This window comes from Ammospiza nelsoni, chromosome 9 (genome assembly GCF_027579445.1).
Source record: "Ammospiza nelsoni isolate bAmmNel1 chromosome 9, bAmmNel1.pri, whole genome shotgun sequence".
In the NCBI taxonomy this organism is placed as follows: Eukaryota; Metazoa; Chordata; class Aves; order Passeriformes; family Passerellidae; genus Ammospiza; species Ammospiza nelsoni.
In genome coordinates, this window is record NC_080641.1 from 26,159,071 (window position 1) to 26,175,164 (window position 16,094).

General features: G+C 59.0%; 2 protein-coding genes across 5 annotated transcripts; both read left to right on the plus strand.

The window, feature by feature from the left end:
* Positions 1-191: 191 nt before the first annotated feature.
* Positions 192-6,597, plus strand: ATP6V0B (ATPase H+ transporting V0 subunit b). Of its 3 annotated transcripts, XM_059478126.1 has the most exons (8): positions 192-327; positions 3,229-3,277; positions 3,751-3,834; positions 4,275-4,352; positions 4,924-4,993; positions 5,306-5,357; positions 5,714-5,904; positions 6,280-6,597. In XM_059478126.1, exons 1-8 carry the CDS (start codon positions 261-263, stop codon positions 6,301-6,303), a joined length of 615 nt encoding a protein of 204 aa, XP_059334109.1. In that variant the 5' UTR covers positions 192-260; the 3' UTR covers positions 6,304-6,597. The 3 variants fall into 3 exon arrangements, with proteins under 3 accessions (XP_059334109.1, XP_059334108.1, XP_059334110.1); XM_059478125.1 differs by lacking the exon at positions 192-327 and having other exon boundaries at positions 2,333-3,277; XM_059478127.1 differs by lacking the exons at positions 192-327; positions 3,229-3,277 and adding an exon at positions 3,403-3,573.
* Positions 6,598-9,124: 2,527 nt separating this feature from the next.
* B4GALT2 (beta-1,4-galactosyltransferase 2) lies at positions 9,125-15,659 on the plus strand. 2 transcript variants are annotated; one of them, XM_059478681.1, is made up of 7 exons: positions 9,125-9,308; positions 11,520-11,906; positions 12,266-12,501; positions 12,573-12,763; positions 13,039-13,161; positions 14,209-14,313; positions 14,447-15,658. In XM_059478681.1, the coding sequence occupies exons 2-7, from the start codon at positions 11,591-11,593 to the stop codon at positions 14,595-14,597; spliced, it is 1,122 nt and encodes a 373-aa protein (XP_059334664.1). In that variant the 5' UTR covers positions 9,125-9,308; positions 11,520-11,590; the 3' UTR covers positions 14,598-15,658. The 2 variants fall into 2 exon arrangements, with proteins under 2 accessions (XP_059334664.1, XP_059334665.1); XM_059478682.1 differs by having other exon boundaries at positions 9,209-9,431; positions 14,447-15,659.
* The last annotated feature ends 435 nt before the right edge of the window (positions 15,660-16,094 follow it).

Sequence of the window (16,094 nt, forward strand, 5' to 3'; positions counted from 1 at the left end):
CGCCCCCACAAGCCCCGCCCACAACGGGATGGAGAGGTGACGGTAGCCAATGGAAATACGCGCTGATCGCGGTGCATTATGGTGTGTGTAGTTCCCCGCCACTGTCAAACCAGGCAGCCAATAGGCGGGCGCGGTGGCAGCGGTGGCGTTCCGGTACTTCCGTGCGGGCGCTGCAGTTCCGGTCAGGTGCCGCGCGGGGGTCAGGTGACCCGGCCCGATCCGCTCCCGCCGCGCCGCCCGGTGCCGCCGCCGCCGCCGCCATGACGGGGCTCGCCCTGCTCTACTCGGGGCTCGGCCTCGCCTTCTGGACCACGCTGCTCGGCGTCGGTCAGCGCCGGGGCGGGGAGAAGGGGGGTCCGGGGGCTGCGCTGCGGGGCTGAGCCGGGGGGCGGCAGGGGGTTCCGGGCCCGAGGGGCGGCTGCGGTTCCTGCCCGTGCTGCGGAGGGCGGGAGGGTTGCTTTGATGTGCGAAAGGCAGCCGGGCGGTGAGGGGTGCAGCGTTGTCGGGCCCCGGTGGCCGCGGCGCTCCGTGGGGCTGGCCCGTGCTCTCCGGCACGGCCGGGGGTGCTGCTGGGGGCTCCCCAGCCTGGGCAGTGCCCTCGGATGCCCCAGCGGTGCCGGGTCACCCCCAGCGGGCCTGTGGCTGCTGACCCGGAGCCCCAGCGGTGCCGGGTCACCCCCAGTCGCTGATGGATGCGCAGCTCTGAGCGTGTGTGGCTTGAGCAGTTGATTTGCTTCTCTGTGTGTACGAGAGCAGAAGGGTGCCGGTGCCGGTCAGGGGGTTCGGTAGATCGGGGCAGGTGAAGGCAGGAGGAGCCCGGTGCTTCAGACTCTGCTGGTTGATGTCTCTCGGGTGGAGAGATCGCCTTGCTCTGCCAGGCTGTGGCTGCATGAGAGAACATGCAGTTTGGATGATGGTGGAGCTGCTTCATGGCAGCCCATGCAGTGCTGCTGAGGGTGTTGGGCTTTTGGAGGATGGATTTAATGCCCTAGGGCCAGCAGGTGGATTTTGTGCTGGTGCTGCTGGTTATTTTCTCTTAGCACAGAATGAAGTGACCACAAACCAGGCAGAGGCTGGGGAAACCTTGGCCATTGCTTCAGTGTTGGGGTGAGGGGAGAGAGAGTCAGGAGTGAGGGGTGTCTCACTCCCTCGTGTTTCCAGTGCCTGGTGAACCCACTGTGGGCCCAGGGCTGCCTCCCTGGCCTCTCTGAATCATGTAGCTCACAGCAGTGCACATTCACCCTCTGCATGTGAGACTGTTGGAAAATCTTGCTGAGCTGAGCCCAGTTAGTCTGAACTTCCCCTGCCCTGTTGCAGTCCCTTTTTGAGAAAGACCACGTGCAGGAAGTGGTCTTGCTCCACGCAGTGTTGCAGCAGTGTCTCTTTGTGTTTTCTGTCTTTGTCCTAAGCCCTGATTTGATCCTTCAGTCCTGCTGCCCTGTCTTCTGTCCTTCTGGCTTCAGGGCTGCAAGTCAGGGCTCACAGGAGAGTGTCCTTTCCCCTGTTTCTTTTGCATATGAATCTAAGGTTACACCTGTTCTTGAAGAGATGAAAGGTGCCCTGAGGACCTGCCCTGAGCTGGTTGTAGCTCTCTTTTACCACTTCTGGGGAGTGGAGGCAGCTGAGGCTGGCTGGGTTCAGTTCCTGTTCTGACAGCCAAGCAGCAAAGCCAAAACACAAGTAAACAGACTGGCTGGACCCAGCACTAGAGATCATCCTTGAAGGTTGCCAGACGTGCAGGCTGGGCTGTGGCTTTCCTCTGTATTCCTTGGCTGTGCTGGCACCATTCTTCTTCTTGTGTGTCTCTATAGAGGAGGGGGGTACCCCAAATCTGTGGCACAGAGAGTGATCAGCATTACCACCTCCCATTATGGGGCCTGACAGTGTTTGTGTACTCTCCTGAGGGTGCTCTGTGGGGTGCTGAGACCTGGGCTGCACATGGAGGGGTGAGCACATAAGAATAATGGAGACATCCCTGCTGCCAGGGATCTGCAGTGCTGAGCCCTTCCAGTGGCATGAGCTGTCCTGCTGTGCTCAGGGAAGGGCATGGTCCTGCCCCCACATTTCTGCTGGGCAGATTGCCATCACCCCCTACTTCCAGGCTGCTGCTCTGGGGTGGAAGGGAGCAGTGGGACACGGGCAGTGACCTTTCTGCTGCATCGGAGCGTTCCACAGGTTTCCCATTTCCTCTTTTCCCAACCGTTCGCGGGATCAGCGTCACGCAGGCAGGGACTGGTTACAGTCAGATATGGCAGAGCTGTCCCGTCCCCCTGTGCCTGGCATGGAGCACACAGTGCCACGATGCCTGTGCTTATCTGTTCCTTAGGGCTGGTCACCCTCCCTTTTCCAGCAAAGAGCAAGTGTCTCTCCTGGTCTGCAGCCATGTTTCCCACTCAGGAGCTCAGAGCAAGGCAGGGTTTTGGTGCAGCACCTCTGCATGTGCAAGGATGTGCTGGGATGTGACTCTTGGCTGTGGTTCCTGGTGGGAGATGAGCACAGCAGGGCAAGCCCTCCTTGGAAAGGAAAGGCTTTTCTAAGTTTCTCAGGACAGTGGTGTGGTGTCTCCCATCTGTGCTGGAGTATAAATTTATCTGGAAATTATCCTGGGGGAAAATGCTGAGAACAACAGTCATGTCTTGAACCCACAGCCTTGGAAAGGGGGTGTTGGAGCAAAGCTGGAGCTTCTTGTGTTGGTGGGCTCCTGGAAAGCAGCACAAACGTGATGGGATGGTGATGTAGCAGCATGTGATGGTCAGTCAGGGCACAGCCTGGCTCCTCTTGTCCCTCCTGTGGCAGGGAAGAGCTCACAGCTGGTCCCTGTGGCTCTCCAGCAGGGCTGAGCCATTGGAGAGCCACGGGCTGAGGATTGAGACCCCGTAGCTCAGCATGGTCTGTGGGTGCTCAGCAGGGCCAGGGAATGGAAAACGGGTGTGACAACAACCATGATCATCTTCTGGGCAAGACTGGGATGGGGTCTGACAGTACCTCAGGCACAGGCTGTCTGTCGTGTGCTGATGTGGAAGTGTTGGCATCACAGGGGTAGGATTTGGAGGGCACACCCTGCCCCACAGCTCTGCATGCTTGAGCCAGTATTCCCAGTAACCCTCCTTCATGCTGTGCTGTGCTCCTGGGCCTTTGCCTTGGGGCTGTGCAGGTGGGGGAGGAACGGGCAGTGCTGGATCCAGCTGCTGCCTCCCTGGAGGTTTCCATCTTGTTCTTGCTTTCCAGGGATCTGCTACACTATATTTGACCTGGGCTTCCGCTTCGATGTGGCTTGGTGAGTTCCCTGTAAGCTCGGGCACCCTTAGGGCTGTGTGAGAGGCTGGCAGTGCCTCCCAGGAGCAGCACTTGCTTTTGGGTGATGGGCAGTGGTCACTGCATGGCAGGAGAACCCGAGCTGCAGTGAGCAGGAACTCTGCTCCCCGGGAGGTGGGATGGATGCAGCCCCTGTGCTCCTGTGGCTGGCTCCCTACAAGGTCCTGGTGCAGCTATTGCTGCTCTGCCCTCCATGTCTCCAAGCCCAGGCTTCTGCTTCACAGTGAGGGCTTGGGAGGAAGACCTTGATCCATGCAGGTGAGGGTCCTGTGTTTCTGGCTGGCAGACAGAGGTTCTCATGTCCTGCTGTCTGGCTGCCCAACCCATCTTGGGCTTCATGATTTGGTGGAGGGGTACCTGGTTTGGGATAGGCTGTGTGATGCGACTGTGGGGGCTTAGCCTGTGTGCTAACTCAGGACATTTCTTCCTCTCCAGGTTTCTGACAGAGACCTCACCCTACATGTGGTCCAACCTGGGCATTGGCTTGGCCATCTCCCTGTCTGTGGTGGGAGCTGCCTGGTGAGTGGGACTGGCTCTTGAGCACTCTCCTGCTGTCCTACCTTGGTAGCTGTGTATGCACTGCAGTTTTCCCACGGCAGAGCAGGGTAGAGCAGTGTGTACATGTGGGACTGTGGGTCACCACACCACCGGGGCTGAATTGCTGGACTGCTGGGGGGTCTGGGTGGACCAGCCCACGGGCAGTAGTGGCAGTGGAAAGACAGGGAAGTCTCTGGAAGCTGTACCCTGAGCATGGGCTGTCCATGGTGGCTCTTGTGCCCCAGCAGTTCTGCTGGTGTAGGTGGTGCAGCCTGGGGCCACCCATACCCTGGGAGTGGCTCAGCTGAATGCTCAGTGCCCCCAGCTGCATGCCTGATTCTTTGCTCAGCTGAAAGATCCTGGCTTCTGTATAGAATTCTGTGAGTGCCAGATCTTCTACCAACCACCCTTGTCTGCTACAGGGGGATTTACATCACAGGCTCCAGCATCATTGGCGGTGGAGTCAAAGCCCCGCGGATCAAAACAAAGAATCTGGTGAGGTAAGCACCCACACACCTGGGGTTGGTTCTTGTGTTGCACCTGAGTGGGGCAGGTCACAACCCAGTGAAGAGGCTTCTGTCTGCTCTCTAGCTGGGTGCTGCTGGCAGGCTGCTCCTTGCTGAGCTGCTGATGCTGTTTGCTTTCAAAACAAAGAGCCCTAAAGGAGCCAGAGTGCTGCTTTGAAGGGTCACTGTGTGATATCACACTGTGAATGAGCCCAGTGTGTTCAAAACAAACACCCTGAGATCACACATCCTGTCCAGGCAAGGGTTCTCCTTGCACAACCCTTCCACAAGGAGCAGAAACAGGCTGGTGAAGGGCAAGGCTTCCTAGGCCTGCTTCCAACAGGATCCTTGCAGCTTACTCAGGTGCCACAGCAGAACCAGCATCCAGCCTTTGTGTTTGGCACCTCCCCTAGTTTGAAAGTTAAGCAGTGGGTAGCTTCCCATATGGCTACAGAAGGGTCTGGCTGGCTGGGCATGAACTGGTAGGGGCTCCTTGGGGTGGGGTCTTTCCCCCAGGACACTGGTGAGACTGACTGAAGTGCTGTGCTTTGCCTTTCTCCCACAGCATCATTTTCTGTGAGGCCGTGGCCATCTACGGGATCATCATGGCAATAGTCATCAGTAACATGGCTGAGGTATGGGAGCACCCGAGGCCATGGGGCTGGTGCAGGGATGGCACAGCTGGTCCTGGGCCAGTATGGTGAGGGGTGGCCCTGTGGGCACTGGGAACACTCTTGTGCCTTTGGGAGCCCCTGGACTGGTGGTCTGTGTAGGGATCCTTGCCTGTGATAAAGAGAGGGTTGGGAGAGCACAGACAAGGCTGATTCCATGAAGCCATGATGTTGAATCAGGGACTGGCTCTGGCTAAAATGAGGCTTATCAGGGACAGGTACCTCTTCCAGAGACCACAGACTTGTCACTAACCCAGGTCCTGTGCTTTCTCTCAGCCTTTCAATGGAGTCACCCCAGAAGAGATTGGAGCCAGGAACTACCACGCAGGTAAGGACTTCTGGGTCCCTGGTGCTGTCTCTGTGAGCACTGCCACACCCTGACCCCACCTCTGACCCACCCATGGTCGGCTGCTGGTGTCTGAAGGACATGTGACTCTTCTAGCACCTCCTGTGCCCAGCAGGCTGTGCTGTGCAGCAGCAGCACTGTTCCTTCCCTGGGTGGAGCAGTGACCTGGCACTGTGGGACTGAGGCACACCTAGGAGCAATCCTGCTCCCCAAACAGGGCGTTGCTGGGGCTTGGCAGCTCCTGGTCTTCTGTCACCTTGAGACAGAGCTTCTGCAGCATGTCCTGGGTGCAGGTGGCAGGGGTTACATCCTGTTGTTGCAGCATTGCTCTCTCACAGGTTTCTCCATGTTTGGAGCTGGTCTGACCGTGGGTTTATGCAATCTCTTCTGTGGGGTCTGTGTGGGCATCGTGGGCAGCGGGGCTGCCCTGGCTGATGCCCAGAATGCCAGCCTCTTCGTCAAGATCCTGATCGTGGAAATCTTTGGCAGTGCCATAGGGCTGTTTGGGGTCATCGTTGCTATCCTGCAGGTACCTGCTTCCTGAGGCCACCAGGCCTGAGTGAGCACAAGGTGCTGTCACCCTGGATGCTTTCCAGCCCCAGGGAGACACACCTGGGTTTCAGCACAATCTCTGTATTGGGATGGGGAGGCTGCTTACAAGGCTTGGGGTGGCACAGCTCTTCCCAGACCTTACTGTGCCTATTTGCAACATTGGGAACCCTTCTGATGGCCCTTCTGTCATTGGGAATGTCAACTTGCATGCACCTTGTGTGACATTTGTGTCTTACCAGTAGGCCTGATATGCTGTCTGCAGCTTCTGGATGGTCCTGGGGTGCTTGGGTGGGGCTGGGGTGCTGAGCTGGGGTTTGTGGGCCACAACCTAACCTCTCTTCTTTCTTTCCAGACATCTAAAGTAAAAATGGGCTGAGCCCTGTTGCACTCAGCCTGTTCCAGCGCACCCCAAGAGGTTCTGTACATACTTATTTAATGTTTCTATACTCGGTTGGGGTGGGCGATGCTGGCACTGGCAGCAGGATCCTGACCGCCTAGAGCCCCGTCCTGCAGATCAGTCGGCCCCTTGGAAGAAACAAATTTCTCTGTGTGAATTCTGCCCCCAGCAGCCTGGCCCAGCTCGTGGGGCCCTGCTGCTGCCCGTCCCCGGTGTGTAGAATTGACCATCAGTGCAATCCTGTGTCAGTGAAATAAATATGGTTCTTGTCCAGCTCTTTCTCTTCCCTGTGCATGCTGGGGAGGTTTGCTGAGAGCAGTTGCTGGTTTGGGCTCCCCCAGAGATTCCTCTCTGTGCCTCTGGCAAAATCCCTGTCCTGTTCCAGGAGCCTGGTGCTGTCCTGCCTGTGTGGTGTTAATTCTGTTGCTTTCTCAGGCTGCAAGAGCCACCCTCTTTGGGCTGTGGGAACGCAGAGCTGTGCTTTGCTGCCTGGAGCAGGTACAAGGCTGTTGGAACAGGCAGCAGGCAGCTCTGAATTGCCTCTGCCAGGCTCCTAGCAGCCCAACACAAGCTGCTTTGTGCTTTTCAGCTCCCATCCAGGTAGTTTAGTGTAGGGGGGTGTACACAGTGTCCATAGCCCCATTGTGTAGCTGGAGAGCACCAGAAGAACAAAGTGAAACTTTTGCCCCTTCAAAGGGCATCCTTCAGCCAGCAGCTCCCTGGTGTGACTGTGGGCTGCATGCTGGGGCACTCCAGTCTGCAGTGCCCCTCTGTCCAGGTAGAGGTCCCAGGGGTGGGGACACTGTGTTGGCTCTGTTCCCTGTCCCTAGCTGTGCTGAATAGTGTGGGGAAGCTGGCTGTAGACAGCTGGACTTGCAGCTCATCTGCTGCTTGGGGGAAGGGAAGAACAACGTCCTTCTGCATGTGCTCTGCTGAGAGCCTGGAGGCTGCTGCATCTGCTGTATCCAGCACAAGGCCCTCATACTGTTCTTCTACCAGTATACCTTCATAGAGAAAGCACTGATCTTCCAGTGCTGTGTCAGAGCAGATGCACTCTTGGAGCTGTCCTTCTCTCTTCCTGTGTGGATGCCACAGGCTGGGGCAGCAGTGAGACTGCTGGAGTCTGCTGATTCTTGCCCTTGAACTAGGGCAGCTGCCTCTGCATGGCCCCTCTGAGATCTGCTGCTCTCCTGCCTCTGTTCCAGACTGTCCTATGAGTTTTGGGGCTGCAGTGAATTTCAGCCCTGGTTGCATGACAGTTGTGGGAGGAAAACCAAGCCACTGCCTCTGCTACCCGTGCTGGATGTCCCCTGGGGCTGGAGGCTCTCACAGGAGCAATGTGACACCTGTGTAGTGGCAGAACACAAACTGGGCCCTGCCTGGTTTGAAGAAAGAGTGTCAGGTGTGGGCAGACTTTTGCCTGTTCTGTGTGGGAGCTGCAGAGCCATTTCATCAGATCCACACCAAGCTCAGGAAGGAGATGTCTGGAGCTGGAGGGGCTGTACTGTGCTGGAGTTAGAGAAGTTGCTGTGTGGGTTAATCATCTTCCTGGTTAGCAGCTGTCTCGAAAGACTCACCCACTTGTTTTTCAGTAATGGGCCTTGCCCTGCCCTGCCCAGATAGAAATGCATCTGCTATCAGAAATGTGCCTCCATAAGGTGCTTTTCCACTCTCCCAATCCTGCCTGTGAATATCACAGCTTTGGCTGGGGAGTGGGCTCCAGACTTGCCCACAGGCCCCTTATAAGGACATGGGACCCATCAGGGCTACTTTCAGGGTGACCCACAGCCTGCCTACCATAGCCAGCAGTGATAAGGTGTGCACGCCCTGTGGTTCTAGGTGTGCACTCAGGTTCCAGGACTTGGACTAAACACCTGCTGCTCAAGCAGAGAAAAAAAAATGCTAAAACAAGGCTCCAGGATCTTACACCTAGTCTCATTTAGAAAACCACCAGCAGCAGGAGTTAAAAGATATTTCGGTATCCATGTGTAGGTATTGATGATAAAAATGCCACCTGCTGAGGAGCCAAACCCAGAGCTGGAGAAGAGTTGGACTGCTTTCAGCAGGGCTTGTTTGCAGGGGTGGAACAGGGCTGGGCTGGGTAGGTGCCACTCGGTTCTCTGCTGAAAGGCTGTCTGCTGAAGGGAGCTGGAAAGCCCTTGCTTGGGTGAGCAGCCAGGCATGGCAGGAGGAAGGGGCTCGGGGCACAGGGCTGCTCTAAACAGGCACAAGTGCTGGGGAAGGGAGCTGAGCGGGTGGCAGAAGGGAAAGGCTGCAGACAGTGCAAAAACTCCTTGTGGTGGGCCGAACTTGTGGTGGGACCAAACCACGATGTTTCACTTATGCCATTGTGGTAAGGAGAGTGAGATTCCCGCTGTTTCCTAGCAATGAAACATAGAAAGGGTGGTGTTGGGGGGAAGGAGCCACAAATAAGTTGCAACGGTCGCTGAGCCAGCACCAACGGCCGGGAGCGTGGGAGTCGCCGCAGGTGGGTCCGTGGAAGCACTGCCTTCCGGCAACGAGGAGCCAGGGAACGGAGAAAGGCCGGGACACCCCGTGCCGGTGTCCCGGCGGTGCTCGGAGGGTCCCCGCTGCTGCGCCCGGGGCCAAGAGCTGAGCATCCCGCGGCGCAGCCGGAGGCACCGGGCACCCCCGGGCGTGTCTGCATCCCTGGGATCCGCGCCCCGAGGCCTCGGTGCCTGCGGGACTGCCCTCCTCGGCCCGCGGCTCCGGGGCGGGCGGTGGCGGCGGCCCCGCCCGGTGCGGCGGCGGCGGGCGGAGCCGGCGTGCGGGCGCGGCCCCGTCTCCCTGCGGCTCTCGGCGGTGCGGCGGCCCGGCCGGCTGGGCCCCCCGCAGCCCCGGGCATGGGAGCCCGCGGGCCGGCGGCCGGGGCTGGAGGAGGAAGAGAAGGAAGAGGAAGAGAAGGAGGCGGCGGCGGGGGCCGCTGACCAGCGCCGGGGCGGCGCGGCAGCCCCGAGGCCGCGGTGAGTGGAGCGGCGCGGGCAGGCCTGGCCGGGCGGGTGAGGCCCGGGATGCGACCCGCGGGATGCGATCCCGGCCACTCATGGGCGGCACCACTCCGGCTCGGGAAAAAGACTGATTTTGAGGTTGTTTCTCATTTTTAAAATAAGTTTCTGCATGTGTCGGGGACTGGGAAAAATTAGGGGGTGGGGGAGTGTTAGTTGTGCTGAATGCGGCCCCTCGCCCCACTTTTGGCCGGCAGGTTGTCACCTTTAGGGCATCGGGGCCACCGGGTCCCACCGTGCCTCCCTTCTCCCAGGCATGGGATGTCTTGAGGGAAGAAGGATTGAGTGCACGGGGTTGAGCACCCACTGCAAAACGAGCATCACGGGCCCCATGGCACATACTGCACTGGCTTGAAACCCTGGGGAGCAGCTCCCCATCCCCAGCTTGCTTTTGGCCTCTCACACCCTGCACAGATGCTGCTGTGGGGGGAGATGACATCATATTTCATAACCCCCTCCTTAGCAGTTTAAGCCCACTCATGTTCATGGTGTCCTGTGGCTGCTGCTTGATGGAGTGCTTTGCTTTTGTTCTTGCTGAGTGTCACTGCCTACTTGCCTCATGGACCAAACCAAAGGGCCCCTATAACCAGCTCTGATTTTTCCCTATTGCATCCCTATCTTGCTATTGAGGCACCACCACTCCTTGCACTGCACAGGTGTTTGGGGAGGGTTTCTGGCAGGTGCTGGGGACAGGCAGGTTCCTGTGTCACTCTGTGTGGGGTGACAAGGCATTGTGATCCAGGGGAAAGTCTGAGCAATAACAGCAAAGCCAGCTTTTCTTCAGAGAGCTACTTTGTAGAAAAAAAACTGGATGTGGGGATGTGCTGCTGACACATGCCAGGACCCCCCTATCCACAGGGGTGCTGCTGTGCATCCTGCAAAGGGAGGGTAGGTATGGTTGGGCAGTTGGGCTCAGACCTTTTTCCAGCACCTCTCTGCCTGTGGTGGGTTCCAGGGTCTTCCTGCCAGGGTCAGTCCTGAGACTGGGAGGGGACACCCCAGAGCAGGGTTGGGCAGAGGATCCTCCTTCACACATCAGCTCCAATCCCCGTACCCATCCAGTGTGGCCATCACTGCCAGCTTAGTGCCCTGTGGCTCCCTGGGGAGCCCCTCTGGACAGGGCTGGCAGCTGCCAATGACTGGTTGCCAGCACTGTTGGGTGCTACCTGCACTCCTGCTGGGGATCCTGCTGCAGACCCCCGGCCACCAGGGTCCTACAGGGACCAGGCAGCAGCTCTGGCCTGTCCTGAGATCCTCAGGGCTTTGTGAACCCCGGTGCCTGTCCCTTCAGATTGCTTTGCTGTGTCCAGCAGCTTCCCTAAAAGCAGGGACTAGCAGGGCAGGGCTCAGGGCAGGAGCTGGGGTGCATGGCTGTGCTGTGGCAGGGCTGGGAAAGGCCGCATGGTTTGACTTCTCTGGGGCTCTCCAGTGACTCTCCCAGCTGGCTTCCCAGCAGGGCTCTGGCCCAGCTCCAGGCGTCATGTGGGAGATAAGGGGACCCTGACTTCCAGCAGTCCAGTGTCCCAGGAGGCCTGACCATCAGGAGGAGGGGAGAGGATCTGCACCTCTGGCTGAATGCCAGACCCCCCTGGATGTGGCGGGGAACGCTGACTCGGGGGGGGCTGGGATGTTTTGCTTGGCTCAGCCTGGCGTGACTCTCATTGCTGCCCTGCTTTGGTGCTGCTGCTGGGGTGTAGCTCTGTGGAGTGGGAGCAGGATGGGGAACTGGGAAGTGGGGTGCCTCAGAGAGGGGCAGCAGGTGGGGACACCTGTGGTGCTCTTGTGACATCTCAGGCTGTTTTTGGAGAGCAAAGCCTTTGTCAAGGGCTCAACCCCTGTGGAGGCTGTTTGTGGCATGTCTAGAGGTGTCTGCATAATCTCTATGGGTGGGAAAAGGAAAGGGGAGTGGATCTGTCCTGTTCTGGTCTTGGCCTGGGAAAGCAAGGAGATGATTTGCTATGTGGGCCTGAGGACCTCTCATATCTTCATGGTTGTGCCTTCAGAACAGGGATCCAGGTGCAGCATTCCCCCTGGGGTGCTCTCTGGCATTCCAGCCTGCAAGCCCTTCCCGTCTGCATCAGGCCTATGCTGCTCCTGCTGTCCCACTGTCATTTGGCCAGGGCTGGGGGCTCAGGCTCGTGGTGTCCTGAGCGTGAGGTGTCTTGGCAGGATCAGGACCGTGGCTGGAGCCGCCCCCCTGCCCCGCCAAGCGCACATGTCCGCCTGCCCGTGCCCAGAAGATGACCAGGCTGCTCTTGGGGGTGACCCTGGAAAGGATTTGCAAGGCCGTGCTGCTGCTCTGCCTGCTCCACTTCGTCATCATCATGATCCTCTATTTTGACGTCTACGCGCAGCACCTGGACTTCTTCAGCCGTTTCAACGCCAGGAACGTCTCGCGCGCCCACCCCTTCTCCAACTCGTCCCGCCCCAACGGCACCGTTCCCAGCTACGGGCCAGCCGGTGCTGAGGCCCCGTCCCCCAGCACCAAGCCCAGCACCAACCAGTCTGCCACTGAGAAGCCCTTGCAGCCCTGCCAGGAGACACCTCCTGGTTTAGGTGAGACATGCTGGGTGAGCATTTGGGATGAATTTGGGCTCTGACTCTGAACATGGGGCTAAGGTGGGTGCTCATGGCTGACATCCTTATCCCATGGGCCCTGGGTATGGCTTTCCCATGAAATAGTAGAGAAACCCCAGCCTGGAAGTGTATCAGGACAGCTGGTTTCAGGTTTTGTTAGCCCAGTCTCTCTGCCCTGTTTTTGGAAATGTTCTGAGCACTCTCTGCCCTCAGCAGTGCCGGTCCCCCCTGCAGGTCCCCCTCGCTGTTTGCTTTGCCGCCCTGGGCAGGAGCGGCAGGTGACCGTGACCCTGACCGTGTCCTGTCCTGCGGGCATTGCCCGGCCCTCCCTCTCACAGTTGGGCGCCTGCTCATCGAGTTCAGCTCTCCCATGAGCATGGAGCGAGTGCAGCGGGAGAACCCTGATGTGCGCCAGGGTGGCAAGTACACCCCCCCAGACTGCCTGCCCCGACAGAAGGTGGCCATCCTCATCCCCTTTCGGCACCGTGAGCACCACCTCAAGTACTGGCTGCACTACCTGCACCCCATCCTGCGCCGGCAGAAGGTGGCTTACGGTGTCTACATCATCAACCAGGTGAGGGGGCAGGGGCAAGGGGTGGCAGGGCTGGGGTGGACAAGCAGGCATTGCTGAGCTTTGCCCTGCAGTTCGGTGAAGACACCTTCAACCGGGCCAAGCTGCTCAACGTGGGATTCATGGAGGCGCTCAAGGACGACGAGGAGTATGACTGCTTCATTTTCAGCGACGTGGATCTCATCCCCATGGACGATCGCAACCTCTATCGCTGCTACGAGCAGCCACGGCACTTTGCTGTTGGCATGGACAAGTTTGGGTTCAGGTGGGTGCCCTGGGGTGCTGGCGTGTTTCTGCACAGGCAGGGCTGGAATATCTCTCTGGGATGACATCAGGGCAACCACCCTTGATTGCCACCTGGGGCAGGCATGAGGTCAGTGGCTCGAATTGCGGACCTGAGATGGCAGAGACCTGAGATGACAGAACCCTGGGTAGGAGGGTGACACAGGGAAGGTTTGGTACTTGTACTTGGGATCCCCATGGTGCTCACCTCTATCTTTGCCTGTTCCTGGGGCTGACCCATTTGCTGTCAACCTGCAGGCTGCCCTATGCTGGCTACTTTGGCGGTGTCTCTGGGCTGAGCAAGTCCCAGTTTCTGAAGATCAATGGCTTTCCCAATGAGTACTGGGGCTGGGGCGGAGAGGACGATGACATCTTTAATCGGTAGGTGCCCAGCCCCTCACTAGCACTGACTGGTTGGGGTGTACCAGGCTCCCCACTGAGCACTGAATTAGCACCCTTACAGCACCGGTGTTTCCAGTTTTGTAGGGGATGTACATGGGCTGTGCCACATGTCAGGGAGGGATTTAATTACACTCTGGCTTTGGGGTTGTGACCCTCGTGTGTGGAACTGGCCTTTCCCAGGGTGCTGGGGGGCTGCAGGACACTCTTCTGCCTCTCTTGTGGCTGAAGCCTGCAGTGTGGTGTGCCTGTGGGCTCTGCTCTATACAGGGGCTGGGATGCTAGACTTGGATGTGTCTAGGGCTGAGATTAAAAACTTGGAAACATTTCAGTGGTGGCCGTGCAGCAGCCACACAGTGATTCCTGCCAGCAGCCGGCAGGCAGCAGTACAGCTGCAAGCTGAACAAAGCCCAGTCTCCCCACACCCTGCGTTGGGAGCCAGAGCTGGACAATGGCCACCTCACCTCCCATGGGTTCCCCATGGTGCTGCCCAGGGAAGCAGTGTGCAGCTAGCGGGGTGTAACCAGCCTGTAGTGGCCAAACTAGCAAGGCACCCTTGTGCGAGCACTGGACATGTGGCACAGTTGTTATTTCCACACTAGGTGGGCTCAGGGTGGGGGACAAGAAGTGTGTGGAGCTCTGGAAGAGCTTCAGGCGCCCCTTGATCTGAGGGGAGGGCTCCAAGGGAAGGGCTAGGCAGCGGCATTCAGGGAATGTAAAGGGCAGGGGCCGCAGAGGGAGGGAGGGAGGGATAGCTGTGCATGGATGGCTGCCTGTGTGCAGCACAGGCTGAATGCAGCTGCTCGTTCCTCGACGGGAGTGGTGCTTTGGGCACACTGCCATGGGGCATGTGGCACCCTAGGTCATGACACTGGCCTGGGAGGGGCCTGGCTTTGCTTATCTTGGCTTGGCACAGCTTTGTTTAACCAGGGACAGGTTTATTTTGCCTGGGGTCTGACCCTGGAGGTCTCTGGGCTGGGGAATGTCCCACCCTGGTGCCCACACACTGACCCTTCTCCTGGCCCCCAGCATATCCCTGAATGGCATGAAGGTGTCGAGGCCCGACATCCGCATTGGGAGGTACCGCATGATTAAGCATGAGCGCGACAAACACAATGAGCCCAACCCGCAGAGGTGAGTGAGCCACGGGGCTGGGGCAGTTGGGACTCTGGGAGATCATTTGGCTGCTCACCCCCACAGAGGTCCAGCACTGCTGGCACTACAACAAGACATCCCTCCGTCCTCATCCTGCTGCTCTTTCTGCCAGATTCACCAAGATCCAGAACACCAAAATGACGATGAAGCGGGACGGGATCAGCTCGCTGCAGTACCGGCTGGTGGAGATTTCCCGCCAGCCCATGTACACCAACATCACGGTGGAGATCGGCAGGCCCCCGCCCCGCCTGGCCCGCGGCTAGGGCTCCTGTCACTGCGAGCCCTGTGCCTGGGGCTGGCTGGGCACGGCGCCTTTTGCCCCAGCTCAAGAGCCAGGACTGGACAGGGATGTTTTCTCCCTACTCTGCTGCCTTCTGGAGACGGCTGCCCCCCAGCCGGCCCTTTGGTCCCTAGGATTTCTCTGTCTCCCCCATCCCCACGAGTGTGTTTGCAGGACCCCTGCCCCATACGTGGTGTGTTGGTGGATGAGCCCAGCTGCCCTGCAAGCAGCTCCTGGCACAGAGGGAGGGGGCAACCCCAGGCCTGGCAAGGAGCCCCCAGTCCATGCCGGCTCCTGCCTGCACCCTGGGTGGGGAGGGTGAAATCCCACTGCTCTGTGAGAGCTGGAGGGTCCCCACCGGCGCTGTGAGAAGTGGGGTGCAGGCTTCCCCCTTTACAAGCGCTGGAGCCACTGCTGCCCCAGCTGGGGATGGGAGCAGCCTGGGGCCCCCAGGCAGGCAGGATCAGGGTGAGGTTGCTGCCCTGGCCAGGCACTGCCCCTGCTGCTGGGCACACAGACGTGGCTTGCTGTCTTCCTCTGCTTTAGTCTGGTGCTTAGAGCCGGGCCCTGTCTCAGCTCTGCCAAACAGAGACCTCTGATTAGTGAATGCCCCTTGCTGTGCCTCAGTTTCCCCAGGGCTGGGGGGATGGCAGCTGTATCCCATCCCCCTTCCCCAAAGGCAGGTGCTGTGTGTGTGTGCAGCCCCTGCCTGTGCCTGCCCTCACCTGCCCTCCCCCTCTGGTGGGGGAAATAGGGCTGATCTGAATCCCCCAGGGCCTCTTGGTGGGGGCTGGTCCAGCCCCCCTCTAGCAGGGAGGGAATCTTCTCCTTGAGGTCTCCCCTTGTCTGCCTTCCCGCTTCCAGGCCAGGGGCAGGGGGCTGCAGCCAGGAGAGGCTGGGACCATGCAGGGCAGGAGCCCTGTGCCCCGCCATGGGACTGGGAGCCCCAGCACCCCTGATGCTCCATGGGGGACTGGGAGCAGTGGGGTTGGGAGCAGGGCAGCTCGCCAGGGCGGGGGGGCACCGGCGACTTTTGTACATTTGAATGTCTGACCCTTTTTTCAGCGTACGTTGAATGCAGCGTTCGGTCATAGAGACCGGGGGTTTTGTATTTAATAAAAGTTTGAAAAGTTGGCAGGCTTTGTGGGGGTGGGAGAAAACACCATCTGATGAGGAAGTGGGATTGTGGAGTACAGAGGGGAAGTCCTGTCTGCTGCCTCCAGCTGCTGGCTGGAAGGCAGAGCCCCTGAGTCACCCCCTCCAGCCCTTGGGGGATCCCCCAGCTCACTCAGCAATGCAGGGAGGCCTAACAAGGTGCCGATGTGGGACAAAGTATACAGGGCAAAGCCAGCTGCCCTCACTGTGCCATAGGAGGATATTTGCTGCCCTCCTGTCCATTTGGGGACAATGCTTTCCTCCAGCAGGGATAAGCCCGTGCTCCATTCTGTGCCTTACCTCCAGCTGGTTTTGTACGTCCAGG